This window comes from Staurois parvus, unplaced genomic scaffold (genome assembly GCF_062004578.1).
Source record: "Staurois parvus isolate SC_StPar_1 unplaced genomic scaffold, SC_StPar_1.0 ptg000025l, whole genome shotgun sequence".
NCBI classification, from domain to species: Eukaryota; Metazoa; Chordata; class Amphibia; order Anura; family Ranidae; genus Staurois; species Staurois parvus.
In genome coordinates, this window is record NW_028317821.1 from 21762160 (window position 1) to 21787444 (window position 25285).

General features: G+C 39.0%; 1 protein-coding gene across 2 annotated transcripts in view; it reads left to right on the plus strand.

The window, feature by feature from the left end:
* Positions 1-25285, plus strand: part of TMTC2 (transmembrane O-mannosyltransferase targeting cadherins 2) — a 420955-nt gene that overhangs the window by 316252 nt on the left and 79418 nt on the right. The window contains exon 8 of one of the 2 annotated variants that reach the window (XM_089652355.1): positions 20291-20514. In XM_089652355.1, the coding sequence (XP_089508481.1) occupies positions 20291-20367 (77 nt within the window). In that variant the 3' untranslated portion in view covers positions 20368-20514. The other variant, XM_089652348.1, reaches the window with a different exon arrangement.

Sequence of the window (25285 nt, forward strand, 5' to 3'; positions counted from 1 at the left end):
TTTTTTTGCTATACAGCGCTGCGCTAGTTTAACGGACAATTGTGCGGTCATGCAATATGGTACATAAATTAAATGTACATCCTTTTTTTCTCACAAATTGAGCTTTCTTTTGGTGGTATTTGATCGCTTGTGCGATTTTTATTTTTTGCGCTATAAAAAAAAAGGCTGACAATTTTGAGGAAAAAAAACAATATTTTGGACTTTTTGCTATAAAACATGTCCAGTAAAAAAAAAATGTAAAAATCAAATTTAGTTATAAATTTCTGCCAAAATGCATTCTGCGACATGTCTTTGCTAAAAAAAAACCCAATACGTGTAAATTAATTGGTTTACGTGAAAGTTATAGTGTTTACAATTGGCAGGAAAGATACTCGGATTTTAAATTTTTTTTTATACTAATAATGGTGGCGATCAGCGACTTGTGGCGGCGATCAGCGACTTGTGGCGGCGATCAGCAACTTGTGGCAGGACTGCGGGACTGCGGCGGACATTCTGACACTGGGGGGGAACTGACTTGGGGTCACTGACATCCCCAGTGACACCAATACAGTGATCAGTGCAAAAAAAAAAACACTGACACTGTACTAATGGCACTGGGGAGGAAGGGGTTAAGTTTATTATTCAGTGAAAGGGTTAGCTGTGTGAGGGGAGTGTTTTACTAGGGGGCGGGGGTGTTTACTGCAGGGAACACCGCTGATCGGGAGAGAGAAACTCTTCTCTCCCGATCAGCCTGTCAGGGAACTGACAGAGAGCAGAGTTACTGCAGCCCTGCTCTCTGTCATTGATTGCCGCTTATCGCCGGGACACAGCCAGTAACGATCGGCTGTGACCCGGCGACTGACATCCGCTTGACATCTGACATGCTGTGATCGGCGGGACAGGTAGGGCGGCGGCGTGCCTCAGGCGCACCCCCTACCTGTTTGGAAAACACACGTTTTAAAACGTGGTTTTGCCCAGCCGTGCCGCCCTGCCAACGTATTTCTACAGTGGCTGGGCGGCATGTGGTTAAATCAAACCTTTTCATAACTACATTTTCTAAATAGGGCATATAACTGAAAAGTTGGCATCACAAAGACCCTAGCTTTACCTCCCAATATTCATAAGTGCCCCAGTACCTTCAAAAGGTAGGGTACCTTTTATATACAAATATAAATTTTTATGTCTGAAGATTGGGGCTGAGCTTTACCCTCCTATGGCTATCTGTTTGTTATTGTGCGTGATAGGCAGTCTCCTTAGCCAATGGCTATGTACAGGAGGTTAGAGGGGTTGGACCAACCATCTTTTTGAGGAAGAGAAATTGGTGTTTACAGTCTTGGGGGTGCTAGGACTCTCAGAGTTATTAGGAGATATTTACAGGCATGTACTGTATGTACATTTCATTACACATATAATTCGGATTATTTCTTTTGAATAATTTACTAATGGAAAAGATCTCTTTAAGGTATTATTAAAGTAGTAATAAAGTGGTTGTAAAGGCTCAAGGTTTATTGTCTTAATGCATTCTATGCATGAAGGTAAATAAACATCTGTGTGCAGCTCCCTCCCAGCCCCCCCCCCCAATACTTACCTGAGCCCTATCTTGTTGCATGAGAGCAGTGGCTCTCAGGAGACTCATTCTTCTTAATGATTGAGGCAGGAGCCATTGGCTCCCATTACTCTCAATCACAGCCAGTGAGCAAATGGGAGAGTGGGAAGTGGGATGAATGGCCACACAGAGCAACGGTTTGGGAGCAAGCCTGCATGGGTGCCCCCATAGCATGCTCATCAGGGCCAGGAGTGCTCGTGAGGGACCTGAGAAAAGGGGGATCAGGGCTGCTTTGTGCAAAACCACTGCACAGAGCAGGTAAGTAAACCATGTTTGTCATTTTAAAAAAATATGCCTTTAATATCACTTTAAACCCTCAGCATTTTATTAGTTTAACACATAAAGAACAATAAAATAAACATTACCCAATATACTATTTGTTAACATTCTTACCTTAGCACTTTCTGTTTACAACTTTGAGTGCATCTGGCCCCTGCCCTCTCAGTGCTTCTTTTCTGAACATCTGGTCTGCACAGGAAAGTATTAACAATGGACAGTGCTGTCTCCAGTCAGTCTGTTAGTGTGGAGAAGAGGATGGAGGAGCAGTGGGGTGCCTTGCCATCTGTGGCTGCGGGGCTGTGTATTTCTGTTGATGCAACGTAGGGAAACACAGCTGTAATCCCTGCATAAAAGCATGGCTCCATAGGATTCTACAAGAGAAAGGAGCCACCCTGAATTATGGTACCAGCTTAAATTGGAACATTGCCAAAGATTAAAAGATAAAGAAGCTGTATACTCAGCAAGTGATTAAATCAGCTGTTGAAAGTGCTTAAAAAATTGTCACTGTAACATACATGTGGGGGTGGAGGTGATAGTGGGGCTTACTGGACATTTTACCCAGTGGTACTATGAAAAAACATATCTATATATAGACTACAGCTACCATTAAAAAAAACTGTGGCTATAACTAAAATGTTACCTGTGGCTTGAGATACAGTCAATGTACTTTGGGTTGGAGGAGTCCAAAATAATTTGTAAACTTAGTCAGCTTTAGGAACATACTTACATGTTTCCAGTATATATGTGTGTATGTGTAATGCCTGTGAATTGTGAGCAGATTAAAAATAAACCCTGATGAATCTCTTATTTTTTACCTTTTCTTGTACAAAATCATAATGCTTATACTTAGAATGCCCTATTCCCCTTCTTTTAATCTTTTAAGTATAAATCAATGCACTGTACTGAAGCAACAAAGATGAATTTGTCTGGCATTAAATGTACTATAGGGGTCAGATGTATTAGGAAAGAAATATATTTTGTTTAAAGTTTCAATTAAAACTTTAGGTCAACAGATATAATGATCCTTTTGGGAATTTGTACACTTTAATGCCAAAATTAAAGATTGCTTAAGGATCAGGTTCAGGTTTAGATGTCTTTTCCTTTCCTAGAAATGTGATACTGTACAGTTTATTGTATTACATTGCATTTAAAACCACATGGGTCCACCTGTTACAGTAATTTGTACGTCCATGAGTTTATTGGTGCGAAAATGTAAGCCTTCCAGGGTAATGCTGTTATTTTACAAGTTGAATGTAGGGCACAACTCAATTCTGTTTTCCACAATTGGCTGATCAGATTTTTCTTGGGTCTGTAATCCAGTTTAAAATCATAACATGTTCATTTTTGTCAAGGTTGACTGCATATGTGATGTATTCATAACAAGCTCACTCTGAGTTATATTTTTGTTCTATCACTAGAAATTTTCAACAAGAATTCCATTAAATGTTATTTGCATCTTAACTGACCACATAAAAAAATGTGAAAAAAAAAAAACCCCATAAAAATTTTCTGCAGATATAAAGCCATTAACAGTTTATGGGAACTTGTTTTCTCCAGCAAGCAAGTACTTCTGGAAAAAATACAAAAATAATTATTTCCTAGATGTGGTCAGTTCTTTATAATTGTAAGTGGTGGGAGTTGAAAGATATAGCAGGACTTCTACTGTTTACCAATGAAATTTAGCACCTAGTCAACAAATGTTTGAAGATCTGCCTTCTGTAGATCAGTTGTTAAAATGATCAGTGTATAAACATGCACACGTTGGCTAAGCATACACGTTTCTGCACTGCGCAGAGACCCTGGTGGACCTTGGAACAACCAAAATGAACAGTCCATGCATATTTACCCTGGTGATGACTTTGACCTTGAAGGGGCAATGGTTAACAGTCATGAAAGAACCTTTTTGGGATCAGTCAGCCAGTGGTTTTCTTTGGAGATTGAAGACTGGCCATATACCTATGACTGTATTATAAACCCACAATAATCTGATAGATTTGGTGCCTGTAGTTTTTGAAAGATCCACCAGGTCTTTGGCTATCTATGGGTGGATGCCTCACTGAGAACAGATTTTGATAAAGATCTGCCTATCTTCACTCCAGTTGCCATGCCTCTAGGACCTATTACTCTTTTTGACTACCTTTTTGTTATTTTGGATATTTTGGCTGAAATGATGATTGTCAGTTACCTTTTCATGGGTAAAATCTGTTTACATCCAAGTTGGCTAAGTACATCCAGAAGATACGGGGGTGGTGTGTGTGAGGAGGGGGGGTTCAAGGATTCCTTCTTGCCTCTCAGGGTGAAGGGTAAGAGCCATGGTCACAAGGCATCTGCAGTTTCTTCTTCTAGAGCAGGCTCATCGAGGCAATCTTTTCATTGGTCACAGGCTTCATCCTCCAGAGCAAAGCCTCAGTCCCAGTTCTGTGAGAGACCATAGTCCTCTAAGCCAGGAAACTTGGATTCCTAGTCCCCAACATGGCTACAATCTGATGTTCTGAAAATGTACATTTTTTTTAAATTTTATATATATATATATATATATATATATTTATATTTGATATTAAAAGGGTTGTCCCTTTTGTAGGCTGTTGATCACCTACTTGAACAGGGAGTAATTGTGCCAATTCCATAGCAGGAAAAGTATCTTGCTGTTTATTTGATCTTGTTTATGGTTCCAAAGCCAAATGGAGATGTTCGGCCAATTTTGGACCTGAAGAGTCTCAACAAATTTCATGAGGTGCAGAGTGAATGGAGTCAGTACACATTGTCATGCCTTTGTTACAGCCAGGTGATTTTCCTGGCACCAGTAGACATAAAGGATGAATACTTAGACGTCCCAATCTTTCCTTCTTATCAGAGGTTTTTGCAGTTTGTGAAAGATAATCGGTATGTTGAATTTGTGGCATTGCCTTTTGGTCTTTCCATGGTTCTTTAAGTCTTTACAAAAGTCCTGGCCCCGATTTAGGCCTTTTGAGGTTTCGGGGGTGTCAGTTTTGCGTAGATGTGTGGTTGCTCATGGATCAATCCCTTAATAGGAGGGAGCACAATTTATTTCTCATGGTTTGCACTCTGCAGTGGTTTGGTTGGGTTATTAATTTCCAGAAGTCAGCATTGGTTCTATCCCGGAGTTTGGAGCAGCTGGGATTTCTGCTGGACAAAGTCCAAGCAGAGGAGGTTTGTTCTTTTGAAAAATGTGCCAGCTCTGAGAGATCAGATCTCATCCCTCAGAATTCTGAGATAACCCTGAATTGATATCTGAATGAGATAGTTGCCTCATTTGAGATGGCTAAGTTTGAAAAGTTCCATTCCAGGTTTCTTCAGCAGAATGTTCTGTTGGCATGGGGCAAAAGTCATTAGTCTCTGATATCCTTGCATCCCAGTACTAAATGGTCTAGACTAGTGCTTGTCTCCTTTTAGGTTGGAGACAGGGTAATTCTTTTCTCTCCTTTTCTTGGAAAGTGCTGACATTGAGTGCCAGCCTAATAGGTTGGGGAGGAGTTTTAAATTACTTTTCAGTGCAAGGAATGTGGTTTCTGTGGGAGAGCTCTCTACTTATATATACTGTAACTGCGAGTAATTTGCCTAGTTCTTTTGCATTGCAGGGCCTTCCATTGTGGGGTCAGTTGAACAGTGTGATGATTGTGGCAATCTTCAAGGTGGCAACTGTAGCCGGGGAACCAGGGAAGATAGGGTGGAGCTGCATGTCCCTACTCTGTCCACCTGAGCAGTACTCCATGGCTCTGCTATGACCACAGCCCATATCCCTGGGGTAGGGAATTGACAGGTGGATTTTCTTGGCTATCAACTGTCAGCAACAGAGGAGTGGACTCTCAACCCAGAGGTATTCAAGTATCTCTCTGCATTAGAGCACGTCAGACATGGATTGTTTGCATCCAATTTATTGTGAGACTGGACAGATTCTTTGCCAGATCCAAGGATCCTTAGGCATTGCAGTAGATGCCGTGGAGACATTTTGGAACCAGTTTTCCCCTGATATAGGGTTTTTTCTCCTTTACATTTTCTTTAACGCTCATTCACAGGAGCCAGGCCTCGGTCTCCAGGGGATAGGGCTCCACACATGTTAGACATGGTTTGGGCTAAGGTGTACTTAAAATTGACTGCTGTTTTCAGGTAGTCATTTTTTTTCTTCTTCCTGAAGGACCAAGGCAGGGTCAGGCCGCTGTCAAGCAGTGTGCTCAACTTACAGTTTTAAGGATCCACCATTTCTGGTGAAAACAAATTCTACTAGGGGTATTCATGCCTCCTGGCTATCAGTCATCAGGCTTCAGTGGCTTAAGTCTGTAAGGCCACAAACTGGTCTTCAGGTCACATGTTTACATGATCTTATCAGGCGCAGGTAAGAGCTACTGAAAATACTTTTGCTATGGTGCAAAAGCAGGCTCCTGTATAGGTGCTTTTTGGCTTGTCAGCGATGGCTATGTCTCCCTTCCCATTGCTTGCTTTGGGACATTTCTATGAGTAAGGAATAATATGGTGATTCTATGTTCCATGATGTACGATCAGATGTAAGTAAACTGTTTTTTTTGTACTTGTACCTGTAAAAACCATTTCTTGGTGTACATCACAGGACACCAAGATTCCTCCCCTGTGTAGTGGCTCATTGCTTCTACAAAACTGAGTAATTCCTGTATAGGAGGGTTATATAGGGGAGGAATCCCTGTCTTTTTTCAGTGTCAAATCACCTGTAGGTGGCACATAACCATCTGTGAGTAAGGAACAATATGGGGGATCTGTATCCTGTGATGTACTCCAAGAAATGGATTATACTGTTAAGTATAAAAAAAAATTTTTTCCCAAAGCTTCAAAAATGTGCATGATGGCCAGAGCTTCTGTTGTTGGAAAATGCATTTGAAAAAGAGGGCTGAGACCCCTGAAATGCGTTATGCTTGCCGCCTCTGACATCACCTAAGGATTCTGACATCTTCACAGTGCGGCAGGAGACGCCACCAGCTCTTTTTATGTACACTGTCTGCTGGCCCATTGGAGCCCCTGCTGCTGCATGTTTGGTGGCCATTTATTGCCTCTGTGTACCTTCAGTAGAACGGATCTGGTGTTTCAATCTGCTGTGCCATTATCCACTGGTGGATTGGTGAAATCTGATATGTAAGTGTGCTGCTTTTAATAAAGGTGTCTCTTCGCTTGAAATTGCTTATTATCTCTCTCCAGAAAAGCGCTTCTTGGACAGAGGTGTCCGTTTATGAACCAGTGGTAAATGATCGCTGCTCAGTTCTCCAGAATTCTCGGAGAACACAGTTCTCCTGTGAATGCCTTTTATGAAGCAGTGTAGATCAGTTCTCCGAATGAAGGGAGAACAGTCTACAAAAGCTGGAAAATGGCTGCTTTTACTATAATCTTGTGAGATTACAGTAAAAGATCAGTTTACTAAACAGAGGTAAATTATCGCTGCTTAGTTTGCGATTCCTCCGATTCTCCAGCTCTGGGCTGGAGAATCTGGAGGGAGAACACAGATCTCCAGTGAAGGGCTGAACATGTTCTCCGCTGATCTCCTGAGTGTCATAAACTGTGAATGACCAGAGAATAGCTGTGATCCTCTGAATCGCAGCTATTCTCTGTGTCATAAACGGACACCTAAATCATTACAAGTATATTTATATGTGTACAGGTATATTCAAATGTATCATTTATACAAATCCAGGTGATTTATGTCCAACTTTAGCTGGTGTGACAAATTCACAAAACAGACATCTCTAATGAGAATATCTGCAAAATTGTATTTCTTATTTCATGCACATCAAATATTTGAATCAATAAATGGAATAGTTTTCTGGTAATAACTGTTTTATTTTTATTTGTATTGTTTCTCATTTTGACAATCTTGCAGATGATTTGCAGTCTACATAAACAAAATAAATTTTGCTGACTATGCTGGAAACTTAAAATCCTGTGTTTAGCATGTACTTCGTTATTGGAGATTTAGAAAATGTATGGTGTTTGCATTCTGACAAGGTATTACATAAGAACATTCCATGGCAGGAGGTATTGCAATTAATTGTTGATGCCGAAAAAAATCACAGCTCTGATTGGAGTTGCATGTTTCTACTCAATCAACAGCCACCACTGTATAAATAAAATTCTCCCTTTCAATCCCTAATGTAACTTGACTAAAAGCAAATGGCCACCTGTAGCATTCAAAACCGATGTCCTGTAGGCACATTGTTTTCAATACAAATTATTAGAGACTGTTTTGACTTACTGCTTTCCATACAGATAATGTCTGTCCCTTGCGTACAGCAAAGCTAAGATTTTTTTGGCTTGTTGCAGTACCTGGTGGGAATTCTATTTTGGTATTTTAATTATTTTAGCTTAGTGCACTGCTGTGAGCAGCCAAAGTAGTTGGGGCTGCAAAAGAGTTGAAAAGGAAGGTTCCTTCCAAGTCTTCTGGCTTTCTATCCTGTGTTTTCCACATAGTAAAGCTTAATAGCAGTTTGCAATAAATCAGTTATGAGCAGGCAGTTAAAAGATTAAACAAACTCTGAAAGACAGAGACAGTAGTTATATAGAAGTGATGTGTGTAGCCTAGCCAGAGTAGAAACAATGCAGTCATAAATTCCAAATTGAATTAAATTCAGCAGAACTCTAGTATTCATAATAGCTTTATGCTGGCCATGCACTACCTAATTTTCACCAGCAGTTTGACTGATCTGGTCATTGCTAGTGATAATTGGGTATTAACGCTTTTTGCATTATTATTTTTTTTGCACACATGTTTAAAGATCATTTTAGGCCTGAAGATTACACAAAACTCCCAACCATTGTATATTTTCTGAACTCAGACACCCTAGATAATAGTGGTAGTTCCAATTTTTTATGTATCGAAAAGGTGTAGGCATCGCAAAATTTCAGTAAAAAACACACAAATAGATACCCAACATGTCAAACTTTAAATTCGTGAGTGCCCATAAAATGGCAAAAAACTTCAGTACCCTATATTTTCTATAGTCCTATAGTCCACACTTTAAAAGCCCCCTATAGGTCATCAGTTTAGTGTTACAAAGAAGGTCTTTTGCTAGAATTATTGTTCTCACTCTAGCGTGTGCAGTGATATGTAACAGTTTTTGCCTAACTTTTTTTTTCTCATCACGTAGGAGACAAAAAGTCCCCATGTGATGATTTTTAGATGACAGGTTCTCTTTAATAAGACATGCAGGGTCTCTCAGACCCTGCATGTCTCCTCTGGGCTCCACTCAAGGTATTGTAATGCAGATCGCATTGCAATACATTGCTTCTCGGATGTGCCAGCCGTGACGTCATACATGTCGCTTTCTGGGTCACAGGAAAAAGGGGAGGAGAATGGACATGTGTGTCTGCTCTTCTCCCTCCACTCCACCAAGCAGTACCCGCCATGTTGGCCGCAGAACAACAGATGGACAAGCGGAGCCTGGAATACATGGTGGGGAGGCATGCTGTTACTGGGGATGTGTGGAAGCAATCTAGAGGCAGCTGAGCCACCTGACTGTTTCCACCTGACAGGCGGGAGTCTTCCTTTGAGTTTTAGACACAATCCTGGGGGCTGCAGCCACCGGATTGTGTGTAAAACCCCCCGCTGTCAAGTCCGTAGGACATACGGACCCAGCAGAGAAAGGGTTAAAGCCTAATTTCACCTTTGGTATAAAAAATAAAATAATGAATGCATATGATTTTGTAGGTAAAAAGTGTGTATTTCTTATTTTTGCACACAGGAGCCTGCAGAGCATTGCACCCATGATCAGTGGAATAGGGGTCAAATGTCACGCTAATGCAGATGCTGCCTACAGCTCTCTGCCCATACCTCTCTATGGGGAAACAGTTACTGTGCTGCAGGAAGTGTAAATGGACTATGTGGTCACTGACCAATGAGCTTGTAGTCCATTGCTGCGGTGGCAGATGGGAAAGCAGTATTTTTAATAATCCGTGCATTGACTGCATACAATGGTGTCTCCAAAACTAGCCTTCTTTGATGCAATTCACCACCCCTGGCTTTCTCACAAGAATAGGGGAAAGTCATTGCGTCAAGAAAGGCTGGTTTTGGGTTGGAGTCATCATCGTTTGCAGTCAATCCTTCAGACATAGCTGATTACATGTGACGGTAAAGGGCCTATCACAGCAGCCCTGTACCACGTGATCAACTTTGTCCAATCACCGCTGATCTAGATGTAAACACACTTGCTGTTTATTTGCAGTACTTTCCTCATGCTGTGTGGAAGAACGTACTGCTAATAACCAGCAATCGTGAAAGGAGACATCTACACTGAAAATCCAGGCACTGATTGTCAGTGCAGCCTCATCAGTGATGCCAATTAGTGCCCATCAGTGCTGCCTATCAGTGCCCTTTAGTGCTGCATATCAATGCAGCCTCATCAGTGCCCACCAGTACCGTCTCATCACTGCAGCCTATCAGTGCTGCCTATTATTGCCCATGAGTGCTGCCAATCAGTGCCCATCAGTCATTGCCACCTATCTGTGCCGCCTATCAGTGCCCTTCAGTGCTGACTATCGATGTCCTTTAGTGCTGTTTAGTATTGCCCATCAGTGCCACATATCAGTGCAGCCTCCTCAGTGCACATCAGTTCAGCCTATCAGTGGCCATGATGCAGCCTTATCAATGCACATCAGTGAAGGAGAAAAATTACCTGTTTGCAACATTTTATAATAGAAACTAAGAAAAAAAAGTTCCTTTTTTTCATTTGTTTAGAAAAAAATAAAACACCCAGTGGTTATTAAATACACCAAAAGAAAGCTCTATCTGTCTCAAAAAAAGGATAAAAATTTCATATGGGTACAGTGTTGCATGACCGCACAATTGTCATTCAAAATGTGACAGCGCTGAAAGCTAAAAATTGGCCTAGGTAGGAAAAGGGTGAAAGTGCCCGGTAGGCATATGGTTAAATCAGGGTGAAGTCACGTGTTATCCGTGACGCAACGCGTTGGTATGCCCTGACGACACTTCCGGTACGCGGTGACGTCACTTCCGACGTACGCGCCATATTGGGACTCCAGGTATACCCACAATACAAGGATACCATGAGGATTTATATGATGTGTTAAATCGTTTGTGGACATGTGAGTGGGCATTTTTTATATTCTTTTTCAATAAACATTACTGTATCACGCTATGGGAGATCTCTGTTTATGTCTCTGAGCATCATCTGGTGGCAAGTTACCACCACTATACAGCGGCTGGAGGTGGTTTTTGGATAACAGCGCTTGAGGTGGGATCAACTGTGGACCTGTTGACCGGTTGACATCTGAGGGATACACCCTATATGTAACAAGGCGTATTGGCCCTTGTGGTCAGTGCGGGGAGGTGAGGAGGCACTCAGACCATTATAGGATTGTGGCACTCTCACGGCTCCTAAAGGCTCACAGTTTTTTGTTTGAAGTGGACTGTATATTATTCACTTTTATCACTTGTTGCAGTGTGTCATTTTTGCATGGTTTTGTGTGCAACCACTATACAAGTATATAGTCACGTTTTTTCCCCATTGGGGGACACACAAGTGGATTTTATCCTTTTATGCATGATTATCTGTGTAACATCTGAGAGTATATATATATCTCTATTTATCAGTTTAGGTTCTATCTATGTACATTTATTCATACATAGTGGCATTTGTTTAGCTCTACACCAATTTCTTATTTATTTTTACTTATGTACTTTTTGGTAAAAAGGAGGGTGTTGGCAGCTTAGTGTTTTCATTCATCTGAAGCGCAGGAGGGTTTTAATATTATTTGTCACTGATGGGCAAATGTTCCTCTGTTGATATTTACTTGGGCTGTAGATGTATCAGTATTTGGGATGCATTTATGTTAATCAAATAGCATAGTTAAAATTTATTTTTTTCTAGCATACTTAAAAAGGTGCTATATAGTACTATATTCGCAGTGCACTTCCCCTGCCTGTTTTTCAGTAATTGTTCATCAAGCTAAGGATAGGATGTTTCTCCGTAAACCATAACACTATGTAAATATAAAGATTAGAATGTTGCTTTACAATTTGCTGAATCTAATCACATGGTGGCACAACTTAATTTATTTAAGCACTCCTCTACAGTAGGCAACAAATTGTTCAAGCAGCATATTGTATTACATTATTACATATATTAATAAAAATTAAAGCGTTTTTTATAGTATCTCTATTGCGGTTTTCTTCTCTCTACACGAAAGATTTTCTGTTATTTTCTGTCATTTGCTGACACACACTCAATTGATTTCTTGCCACAAATAGTTTTTCTTTACCTTGCTTTATGGCTGTATTTTATGAATTATAAGCTTTAGGTGGTTAATCTATAGCTTAATCCTTTAAATAAATCATTGTATATTGTACAACAGCAGAGAAAATTGTAGTGACTTGGCAATCATTCTGACTGGTAGTAATCATTGTTGATATCTAGTTTAAGGTCTAATTTCTAGCTGAATAAAGTAATCTTAGAACATCTTTGTTATGGTGCTGTTGACTTTTAAGGCTGACACATTACTTTTTAGTATTGATTGGACAGGTTGAAAAATGCAGGTTGATGACAGGGCTAAAATATAATATGAATGTGGTTCTGGTAAACTCATATCATCATTCCCACATAATTTCTGTTTGCCACAAATAATGAATGTGCTTATCTGTTAGATTTGGACAATATTGTGGGTGGCTAAACCTGTTTTTGCACTGGGAGCTTACCTGGGCAGTATAGTGGCTAAATGGGTAATACTTCCCCCTGGTAGTACTAGGGTCATTGGTTCGAATCCCAACCACGGCACCACCTGCCTGGAGTTTACCTGTTCTCCATGTGTCTATGTGGGTTTCCTCCGGGTACTCCGGTTTTCTCCCACACTCTAAAGGCATGCTGGTAAGTTAAATGGATCCTGTCTAAATTGGCCGTAGTATGTGTATGTATGAATGTGAGTTAGGGACTTTAGATTGTACACCCCTTGAGGGTTAGGGACTGATGTGAATGTACAATATATATATATATATAAATATGTGTGTGTGTGTGTATGTGGAAAGCGCTGCATAAACTGATGGCGCTATATAAGAACATGTAATAAATTTATAAAAATAAAGTCATAGATGGGCATAGATAGTTTCAGTTGTTTTTATGGGGGATGTGGAATTTGTAGATCATTTTAATTGATCTTTGTACAGCCAAAGCCTGCTGCAATCCACGTTCCGTTTGGGGATTTTGCATCTGGATGTTTCTGCACGCAAAGGGCTCTCATTCATTCATGATTACTGTAGCTGCTTGGATCAGTCACTGTCTATATGTATCCAGGCTTAAAATTTGTTTACTTCGCATAGTTACTATACTTTTTTTTTCTTTGGTTATATAGTTTATGTAGCAGCACTTATATAGGTACAGTTTACAGATAACTGCAATGTAGACATACATGACACAGTAATGCAAAAATATGGTTTCCTGATTACAGATGGTTGCAGCCTAAAAGCATGTTAGTAAAAAATCTTTAATTTTCAGAGTATTTAAATGTATGTTTCTTTTATCTAAAGCAGCAGATGTGTTCCCTTTTTATGTCTTTTCTGATAACTTTGTGGAGGATAGGTGGGGGTTGGAAAAATATCCTTTATTCAAATTATATGGAAAGTTTTACTTTTTTTTTATTTCCTTTCTTGCTGTTAATTGTAAAAATTACATTTGCTGGCATTGTTGGCATTTTAAAATAAGATTTGCTTCCTTAGCACAGTAGTAGCAATGTGATTATTTAAAATAATGCCTTTTTACCCCAAGATACAATGGAATTGTTTTAGGAAGACTTTAAGTTTCATTTCTTGGCATACTGTATAGCCATGTTACTCAAATGTTTCCTCAAATACCCCCTTTTAGTGAGATATAGGTTATGAGAGGACCTCAAATAATTGTCCAATCAGGGTTATGTCTAAAAGCTTCTGGCGTCCTCAGAGGAATGGTCAAGAGATCTTGAACAGGTCATAACCTGCACCCACATTGTGATTTTATTTTTTTTTGTAATCAGTCAATCAGTGCTCATTATGCTACTTCAAGCCTTTATTCTTTTTTAAGAATTAGATTGAACAACATACTTAAGTTATCAAGAGTAATACGAATTACAGTCACTAGATTATTTACTTGCTTAATATTAAATTTGTTTTGCTTGTTATAAACTTTTCTATCTACCACTATGCCTAAACAGTAGTGTTAGAAGAATTTTATTTCACTAAACGGTTTTTGGAGACCTGCATGACTTAGCGTGTTTTTCCAATTGAGTTTCCTTCTGGGGATGCAGAGACATTCAGCAAAACTGGCCAGCCTACACTTTTTAAATGGCTATGAGCTTGAGATTTTCTTAGGACATTTTAAAATGCTTCTGGGATGTCCTCGCTTTGGCAGGACATATACTAAAATTCTTCTGGGCAAAGTGGGAGATTCATTTATTAATTTCTACTTCTCTCCTTGTTTAATGCTGAACAGGAGCTCTGAAGAACTCTCTCAGAAATCAGCTGTGTAAAGCATAGTTTGAAAGTGGACTCCATATAGATTTCCTCAACACATATATATATATATATGTAAGGGGACACATAAAAATCTTTTTAGGTACACAGGCGTGGGCTGAATAGCAGGACATTTCATCTCTTTATTGTTTACCACATCATCACAAACACATTTGTTCTACTAAAACACTTTACAAAGTAGAAGTAACTTCTGTTGTTTTGGTTTCCTTTACATGGATGGCAAGGATCGAGGACTTAGTCATCATATATGTTTCCTAGAAGAAAATCAGGTCATGGCATATACCATCCAGATTAAATATTTAATATTTTGCCCATCATTCTGACCCAAAGAGTCATTTTTGAGCTGTATGAAAGGATCTGTGCCACAAACAAGTTTGATACAGTGAAAATCAACCTATTCACTCTTGCTCTGGAACTGTGGGTTGGAGTATAAAACACCTTGTATTTTAGCTTTCCCACAATGATGTTCTGCTTCATCATTTATTTCAGGTAGCGACATCAATTTATGCAGCGCTTTACACATATATATTGTACATTCACATCAGTCCCTAACCCTCAAGGGGCGTACAATCTAAGGTCCCTAACTCACATACATACATATACTAGGGACAATTTTAGACAGGATCCAATTCACTTACCAGCATGTCTTTGGAGTGTGGGAGGAAACCGGATTACTGGGGGAAACCCACGCAGGCACAGGGAGAACATGCAAACTCCAGGCAGGTGGTGCCGGGGTTGGGATACGAACCAACGACCCTAGTACTGCCAGGCAGAAGTGCTAACCATTTAGCCACTGTGCTGCCTGATAGGCTCCCTTTCATCTTAAAAGAGTCATCATAGCAGATATACGTACAACTGGGTAAATTATCTCAAGCGGCAAACACCCTGGAGTAAAAAAAAAAAAAGTCTATGTCCTGCCACCCTTAGTGTTTAGTTGATTCATTACACATTTTTATAAATACAAATGTTCATAATTGGGCTGTAATCTGCTGATTATATGTACAGGTGACAAGTAGTTTGAATACCTATAAAAAAAATGTCTTATTAACTTGAGTTCTGCTAAAGTTTGATGCTTTCAGTAGCCAAACTTTATAAATGTGTATTTATATAACTCATTTAATGCCCAAGTCTATTTTAGGAACAGCATGTGATATATAATTACTATGACTTCATTGCTGTCCAATAACACTCCTCCTTGACCTTCCATTGGGTTACTTCATAGACTTATCTGCAGCAAATTAGAATTTGCACTTCAGATAACAGTAAATGTCAGACTTTAAAAAGAAATAGGAAATGCAAAAAAAAAAAATGTTATTAAATGTTTTACATCTGTGTCTGATGCATACTGTTTCATTGTGGTTCTCTTCCAGCAAAATAAAGTATTATTTTATTACAATTAAATATTTTGGATTTTCAAATGTAAGCCAAATGTACTCTTGGTAAACCTAGCTCTAACTTCCTATGCTTTTTCATATCCCAGTGGAAAAATATTCCTCTTTCTATTAATCATTGTAAATTAGCAAAATGTTTTTACTAATAAAATATTCTCCAGAGGAAGTAACCTGGAAGCACCATAAATAATTTCATGTTATATTTTTTATACTTTCTTCTCTCAGGGGGAATCAAGTAATTGATTGCAAAGCATAAGCTTGCCATTCTCATATTAGAGCCAGTTCACATGTGATGAAGTGCGGTGTGATTTGAGCCTGTTCATTTTGAATGGGCCGAATTTCACTGGACCGCACCAAAAGTAGGGCACACACTACTTTAAAAAAAACACACTGCAACCAGATTGCATGGTACTTCTACACCATGTGCTCCAGTTTGTGACCTGTTTTTTTCTCTTCTCAGAGGGAATCAAATAATTGATTGCAAAGCATAAGGTTGCTATTCTAATATTAGAGCCAGTTTACATGTGATGAAGTGCGGTGTGGTTTGAGCCTGTTCATTTTGAATGCCCCGAATTTCACTGGACCACACCAAAAGTAGGGCATGCACTACTTTAAAAAAACACACTGCAACCAGATTGCATGGTACTTCTCAACCATGTGCTCCCGTTTGTGACCTGTTTTTGGAGTGTTGTTAACTTAAAATTGACACCTGCTGCAGATCGCAACTACAGTGTATTTTAAACGCACCACGTTCTGGTGTGAATGATCCCTTAATGAATGTCTAGCTTTTCTCTTTAGAAGGAAAAAAAAAACAGGGTGATTTATTTCTGATGCCCAACATCGATAACCCTGAAAATCCAGCAGTACAGACAATGTTGCATTATCTGTAGTATATTCTATGTATTTTACATTTGTACATTTTAAATGTATTTTACTGTTTTTGCTGAATTCCAAACATTATGAACCACATAATGTTGGGAAGTATGGATGCACTTCCATTGCATGTCCTAGATGTGATTAGCTATTTCCCATCAGAACAGTTAAGATTTTTTTAAAAGGGATTAAAAGTGGATACATTGTAAAAAGCTTTTTACTCAGTTAAGATCTGTGGACATGGCAAACTGCACTTCTGGAGTCCTCGTACTTGGGCACTTCGAAAGTGTAACAAGGGGGTTATCTTACTGTACATACTTGCAATAAGAATTTTATAGGATATTCCCTTAGTGATTCATCTCAAAAGAATACAAAGTTTTGAAGAATCTTCACCCAGCCATACTTCTGGTCTGAGACTACCCCTTTATCAGCCAATAGGTGTTGATAATCATTATGTGAATTCTTTGCTAACCATCATCTGAAGTCTTTTGCATCTGATATGACAATATGTCATATAGCTGCCTTATATTTTATTATTTCTGTATGTTTGTCTATTATCTGCAGTCTATATCTCCAGTGCTGTGGTATGTAGGCTTTTACATCCATCAAGTTGCTGTTGGGTAATAAGCTGCAGTTTCGCTTTGTTAAAATCACATGTGAAGTACATAAAAAGCCACTTTTTTTTCTTTTTTTTTTTGGGAAATGAATCTGCCTTATGTTTAAAAGTTTATACCCCTTGTGCATCTGAGATGAGAAAACATTTTTAATAATCGTCCAGCTCTTTCTGCCATTGGGATTGCTAGCAAATACTTCAGCACTTTCAGACACAGGTGTGGTATGGAATAGCTGAAGTAATTTTTCTTGGCATTGCGGTAAATGTTAAATGTAAAGGTTAGGATTTAGGGGCTTAAGTGGTAGATTAAATCGCTTAAGAGAAGGCAACAAGTCAATGTCTATGCCTTTCATAGAACCTGCCCTTGGCAACAGAAAAGTACTGGGAGTGTAAGGTAACCTTTTCTGACTGCAGTAAGGGAAAATGTTGGATGTGCATTGGATTTTTTTTTAGGTTCACACTAAGTTTTAGTTTTTATGTTAGCTGTTGGGAACACATTTCAAATGAAAATTTTAAGGTTAGAGTGAGGTTAAAGTACAACTTAAGGCTTTTTTTTTATTTTTATAGAATGCTGAGTGGTTAGAAATATTGTTAGCTTTTTTTTTATTATTTCTTTCTGTGTCAATATTAGGGAGATTTACTGATTACTGTGGATAATCAGTGGGAATTAAATGGAGACAACAGTCTAATAATGGAAATCTGTCACTTTCCAATGATATCTTCTCACTTCCTGTTGATTCTAAGTGAACGGAAGTGAAGGTAAATTTCCTTGAGGAGATGCCAATAACCAAAAAAAAAGACATTTTTAACCCTCCCTTACTCTATCAAAAATTGGCTTTAGTTATACTTTAAAAGCCAGCCAAGTGTTCAGGTTAGGCCAGGTCTTTTTTTGTGTGTGTAGTTTTTCAGAGCAAAACAAAAATGGAGGTAGAATAAATGAGATGCAAAAAGCTGGAGAGATCATATGTGCTGTAGTAGTTATTTATTTTCTTTGTAGAATGTGCAAAAGAAAAGTGGTCTTTACTCATATCTGTAAAGGTTGCAAGAGACCCAATGGCTTCTGCAACCTGATACCTTGCATGAGAAAAATATATCTGTCTCTATGCAGACCTTTGGTTGGTAAATTGGACCAGTACCTCCAAAACATGGTGCTGAAGTTTTGTAGTTAATGTACCGTATATGAGGGAAAAAAAACACTTTTTTTAATATATAGTATTAGAGAGGCCCAGGTGGGGAAATAATCAAATACATAGTTTTGGATGGATACATCAAAAATATGTGTTTTATTTGGTAAAAAAACTATCTGATTACATTAAAGTGATTCTAAAGGTTTTTTTTTTTTTTTTGGAAAATAACAAACATGCTATACTTCCCTATTGTGTACAGGGGTTTTGCACAGGACAGCCTGGATCCTTCTCTTCTCAGGTCCCTTGCAGGCTTTCCTGGCTCCTCCTTTCTGTCAGGTGCCCCATAGTAAGCAGCTTGCTATGGGGACACCCGCTGTTTTGTGTGTCCATTCACACACGGAGCTGTGGATTGGCCCCGCCCCCTCTATCACCTCATTGGCTGACTGGCTGTAACTAATAGCTGCAGGCACCAATGGCTCCCGTTTCCTGTTTCAGCCAATGAAGAGGAAGAGAGGCTCAGGTAAGTATTGAGGGGGCTGGGGGCACTGCTGCACACAGAATGTTTTTTACCTTTATGCCTAGAATGCATGAAAGTAAAAAAAACCATCAGCCTTTAGAACCACTTGAAAGTGTTAAGGATTAATTAGTAACTTTGAGTCAGGCATTGAGTTTCTGTTAGTGATATGAGTTGTGTTAATGTTAGTGGTTAGGCTTCGAGTTTGGTTGATAGGAGGAATAAATGTTAGAATCAGGCTGAAATTAGAAGCTAAGGTTAGCCTTTTTTTCCAGTAGTAGTAGGGAAGGATTGCAACCTGCAGGTGTTCACTGGCATATGTGTCTACATTCAAAAGATTTCCCTTCACTGGTGTTGATGCAACTTGTAAAAATAAATGATAGCAAATGTCCCCAACAGGAATATAAAACAAAAACACTTTCTTGGCAAATAGTAAGAGTCACTAACATGCCAAGTTTTAATTGCTGTCTCTGATGGGGAGATTTTCTTCAGTTCCACTGGAGGTGATGGAAAGTCTTCTTGACAGGAAACTGACAGCAATAAAAACAGACAATGATTTTAAACCATGTCTATTAAAAAATTGTTTTACCTACACTTCAGTTTTCAGTTTAGTGGTCAGGAGAGTGTAGAGAAACATTATTTTTCAATTATTTTTGGCACTGAAAGCCCTGTGCCGTGAACTGACGATGCAGAGAACCAACATACTGTAGAATAGCTGTTAAAAAAATAATAGATGTTACTTTTTGCTATTATTGTCGTAGAGATGGATGGCTCCAGTAACTGCTGCATTTTATAAACAGAAAAGTTCAAGAGCTGGTAAACTGCATCACATGAACATCACTGATTGTTGTATCAACTGTCACTTAAGATGGGAGATAAAATGATGTTAGTGGTTTTATTTTCCTCTCAGTGTAGACTGGTGCAGCATTTATATTTCTTCACACGTGTTATTATTGAATTCAGTTCACTTTATTTTAGACAGCATTCATTTCAGGTCCGTTATGGTATGTTTGTATTAGTCTGCTTCAATTTTCCAAATAATAATAATACAGTTAAATTAGCCTGTGCGTTCTTCTTAAATGCTATCTCTATTTTTTCTTCTATGTACTCTCTGTAAGAGCATTCTGGATCTTGATAACGAAACTACTTTTCCTTGTAAATGTCCCTAATAGGTCTGGTGCCAGTATGGAGAGTTGGGAAAATACCAACTGTGGTTTATCAGCTTTCAGATTAACTGCAGAGCATGGATTCATGAATTTAGTTTTAACTTTCCTCTTTGTGTTTCTTTGCTACCCAGGTGGATAATAATTTGTCTAAATGTAGAAACACTCACATGTGTGAAGTAATCATAAAAACCGTGGTTAACAATCGTTAATGGTGGGGTGGTAACCCGCTTCTCTCCTTTTTCTCATCTACAGAAGTTGCTACAGCTTATTTGGAAGCCTTGCCCTCAGTGCCACACGGAATCCTACGCTCTTCATACAGTAGCCACTAATAACACCATCACCCCATACTACCATTTCCCAGGACTTTGCAGTGTTTGCGCTGTTACAACCCTTCCTCATTTTTTCTGGATAATAATTTGTCTGCCTTTTCTACTGAGAAACTGATGCCAGTCATTCTGAACCCCTTTCTGATCTTTCCGCAGGAGAAGCCTACATGAGGTTGAACAAGGTGTCTGAAGCTGAGCACTGGTACTTGGAGTCCCTGAGATCAAAGACTGACCACATCCCAGCACATCTTACTTATGGCAAGCTACTGACCTTGACGGTGAGAAAGTGTAACTTGCTACCCAAATACACAGCTGCATGTGACTATTTCTGATTGATTTTCCCTTAAGCTTAATGCAAAAAAAAACCCCTCTCTTTTACTTTCATTTTAATAATTGACCATTTAGAGCAGCTGTGTGCATATATGCCATTCATGTAGGCATTTCCTCACCAGAGGTGAGAAATTAAGAAAACCTAAATGAAATGGTCAACTGACAATTATTTCAGCCTTTACTGTACTATTTATTCTCTAATCTAAAGATATAGTTTGACTAGTTTACCTTGTGCTGTAAAATGCTGAATTCAGTGCTGCGCTGGTGACAGTCATATGACCAGTACCAAATAACTAGTCATATGGTCTCTTCAAAAAAGGAAGATGTCTAACACAGTGCTGGGAGCATGCAGAGAGCTTGCTGTCACCACGTAATCTTTGGCTGTCCATAAATGCATATGTGTGGACACCCTCTTTGGCGATGCACATACAGGTATGTGTTACATGAGTAACAAGAGGTTAAGCATAGTTAAATTGGAACTTTACCCATTACTTGATTAAAAATAATGTTCTTTAGCCAGGAACATACATTCCACTTTTATAATTATGCTACCAAACTTATTTTGTGCTGTAAATTGTCTCCAGCATTGTGCCTGTTTCTTCTTGCTGGAGGCTGCCATTTTTCTAAATCCCAGAACCGCTGATCAGCAATAAATCTTTAGGCTGTCAGCAGATCTGCCTCTACATTTTCAGCACAGTGCTGAAAAATAGAGAGCAACAGAGCATGGGCAGGGTGAGACAGTGTATCACTGGATTTTAACTGCTTTCTTGCTGCCCTATAGCAGAAATACTGCTACAGGGCGGCAGGGCTGCACAAAATCACACACACATACACACACACACACGCACACATATATATATGTGCGATTTTGCATTTCTGGGTAGGGGACGCGCGCACCCTACCTGCGCTGCCATTGGTGGCTTCAGCTGTCGATCACCAGGTCCTGGCTGGTGATTCCCCGCCAGCACCTGACGATTGAACAATACAGATCTCTCCCTTGTCAGCTCCTGCACATTGCTTTTGCAGAGCAATACAAAGCAATGTGCTAACACAGTGAAACACACATACAGCACACATTTAACCCTTTGATCGCCCCAGATGTTAACCCCTTCCTGTCCTGTGTCAGTACAGTGTCAGTGCTTTTTATTAGCACTGATCACTGTATTAGTGTCACTGGAGATGTCAGTGACAGTCAGTTCTCCCCCAGTATCAGAATGCCCGCCACAGTCCCGCAATAAGTCGCTGATCACCGGCATTACTAGTATATATATATTAAAAAACAAAATTCCAGTATATATACTGCCATTTGTAGACGCTTTTCTAACTTTCACATAAACCAATTAATTTACACGTATTTTGATCTTTTTTTAGCAAAGACATGTAGCAGAATACATTTTGGCCTAAATTTATGAGAAAATTTTTAAATATTTTTACTGGACATGTTTACTAGTAAAAAGTCAAAACTTGTTTTTTTTCTAAAAATTGTCAGTCTTTTCTTTTTTTTATGGCGCAAACAATAAATAATGCACAGGCAATCAAATACCACAGAAAGAAAGCTCCATTTGCGGGAAAAAAGGATAAAAGGATATAAACTTAATTTGGGTGCAGTGTTGCATGACCGCGCAATTGTCAAAGTAACTCAGCGCCATATCGCAAAAAATGGCCTGGTCAGGAAGGGGGGGTAAATCCGCTAGAGGGCAAGTGGTTAAACAGTATAAACACTTATTTTTAATACTTTACATAGCTGGACCTGCAAAAACCAGCCAGCCTGAAGTGAGCTAGCAGGACTTAAATTTCTGACTGAAGTTCCACTTTAATGTTATCAGTTGTACCATATGTATTAAAAAAAAAAACTAAAAAAAATTGCAGATGGTATGTTACAATTGTTTGTCAAATTCTATTTGAGAGGACATTTGGCTACTTTTACAGTTTGATTTTTCAAGCAATTAAAACCGCAGTAATATGGTCTTCTAGCAAGCGAAAAATAGAACATTAATGGCGATTCATTACTCAGTAAGGAGAGTGGCTGAACATAATCCAGGTGTAAGTGTTTTAGTTGCTGTGTGTTCTTTCTCTGCTTTCCCTTAACAGTATATAGATGTTGAGGTCAGGCTATATTAAATGACTTGAAAGAGCTCAACTGGATCTCAAATGCCTAATGAAATACCTGCAGCAGTGTGAGCAGGTGGCCAGAGCATATGGATGTATACCAGCTCAGTCATTTATTTCCTTAGCTTTTGTTTAGGTATTGTAATAGCAGGTCCCCTGACCCTTTAGCATGATAAAGCCACCTAATCAAAAGTGATGAAAGAAGGTGGAGTTCTGACCTGTTTTATTGTTATGCTCTGTCTAGACTTCAAGTTCAAGGAATACTTTACTAGTTCTGGAAAGAGAATTCCCAGATACCCTTGCTCCTCTTCTATTGATGTCTCTGAGGTCTTTATAGACATGCCTAGAATGACTGCCTGTGATGTCACCTGCTGACAAGGGAACCTCATGGCATGGTGTTCATAGACATTTTGTCCTGTACCCCCCCAAGGCAGAAGCATGCACAGTAGGCTGACAACGGTACCACAACATTAGGAATTTACGATTTGTTTTGTCACCATATCACAGGAGGATCAATATATTTGATTAAATTACTGCAGTTCCAAAAACTATTAATAGCAATACAAAGGAAGCAAAAGGGAACTATTTAAAGAACATATTTGGAATTTACAGTATATCCTATAGTTGTATTAAAGACAAATACAAGGAAGTGAGAGGTAATCCAACCCATACCCACTCACATTAGTACTTAGTGTGAACACTGAGAGGTGCAGCAAAGTGATACTGTATACAGCAAATGGGCTGAGCTTTACATGAAAAGAGATCATTAGATCTGCCTGCAGCCAGACAAGTGAATGCCTACTTATTTACCAGTAGAGCTCTCTGAAGGTATGAGATGTGATGGGCAAGTGTGGTATAGAAGTGTAAGATGGGGTCTGCTGAATATACTGTATTGGGGAGAACTGTGGTATGTAACCCCCCCATTCATTCAGCTGCATGAAACATTGCCCAATTGTATGCTGTGCTCTGTTATACATTTAAAATTGCTGGTCATCACTGTATTGTCATATTATGAGAAGTTGCTTGTACCACTGTCACACAAAGTGGAATGAGAAGGCACAACTTTTGTTAGTACACGTTAACACTTTTAAAGTGGCTCTGGCCTACTGTATTGTTTCTAGAAGCTGAGAGCAGAAAGGTGAATTTCCCACTGGTTTCATTGTATAGAGAAAATAGATTACAAGCAGATTTGAACAATAAAACTGCTAAGGTCAGTCAGTTCAAACTGCATTGATTCCTGAATACAATATACTGTATTAGTGATCATTGCTGTTCTATTGTACAGCTTCAGTGTCAACGACAGATATGCTCACTTCAGTCTTTTATTATGTGCCTGCTCTGCTGTATATACATTTTTTGTTCTTTTTGTTTTTTTCCGTTTTATTCAGTTATAAGATTTTTAATTGATGTTTATAGCTGGCAGACTGTAAGGGAGATAAATCGCTGGCTTGGCTCATTTAGTTGTGCATGTGAATTTTAGCTTAAGCTATTGAACATTGTAAAAAAACTGCTTTTTTTAGGGAAGTGGGCAAGAGTAACCTGAAGAGCCAAGAGTGCCACCATCTGGGTGGAAGTGACAATAGTGACAATTTAATGTACTGATATGCCATTTTATATTTACCTGGGAAAAAGACTAATATATATTTATATTTTATTCACTTTCATTCCCTTTAAAGTGCTTGTCCAGACAAGAAAGAAAAATTGTGAATGATCTGGGAAAAATATAACACTTCAAGTGTTCACCGGACAGGAAATATTATTTAATATTATATTTCTAGAATTATTTCTGGGTGGGTCATTTTAGGCAGTGAGTCATATGATTCCAGAGACCCTAAAACATTGACTGCAGAGAGGGTGCATCAATATCTATATCATATACAGTATAATGCAATAGTTTTAGGCAGGTGGGCAAAAATTCTGTAAATTTAAGAAAACTTTCAGAAATAGAATTGTTAATGGTTTATTTTCATCAATTCACAAAACAGAAAGTAAATGAACAGAAGAGAAATTCAAATAAAATTAATATTTGGTGTGACCACCCGTAGCTTTCAAAACAGCATCAATTCTACTAGGTACACTTACATACAGTTTTTGAAGCAACTTGGCAGGTAGGTTGTTCCAGACATCTGGGAGAACTAACCACAGATCTTCTGTGGATGTAGGCTGCCTCAGATCCTTCTGGCTCTTCATGTAGTCCCAGATAGACTCAATGATGTTGAGATCAGAACTCCATGGGAGCCAAACCATCACTTTCAGGACTCCTTGTTTTTCTTTACGCTGAAGATAGTTGGCTGTATGTTTGGGTTCGTTGTTCTGCTACAGAATAAATTTAGGGCCAATCACACACATCCCCGATGGTATGGCATGATGGATTAGTATCTGCCTGTATTTCTCAGCCTTGACACCATTGATCCTGACCAAATCTCCAACTCCATTTGCAGAAATGCAGCCCCAAATTGAATCACTTGCCTACTGGGCACTT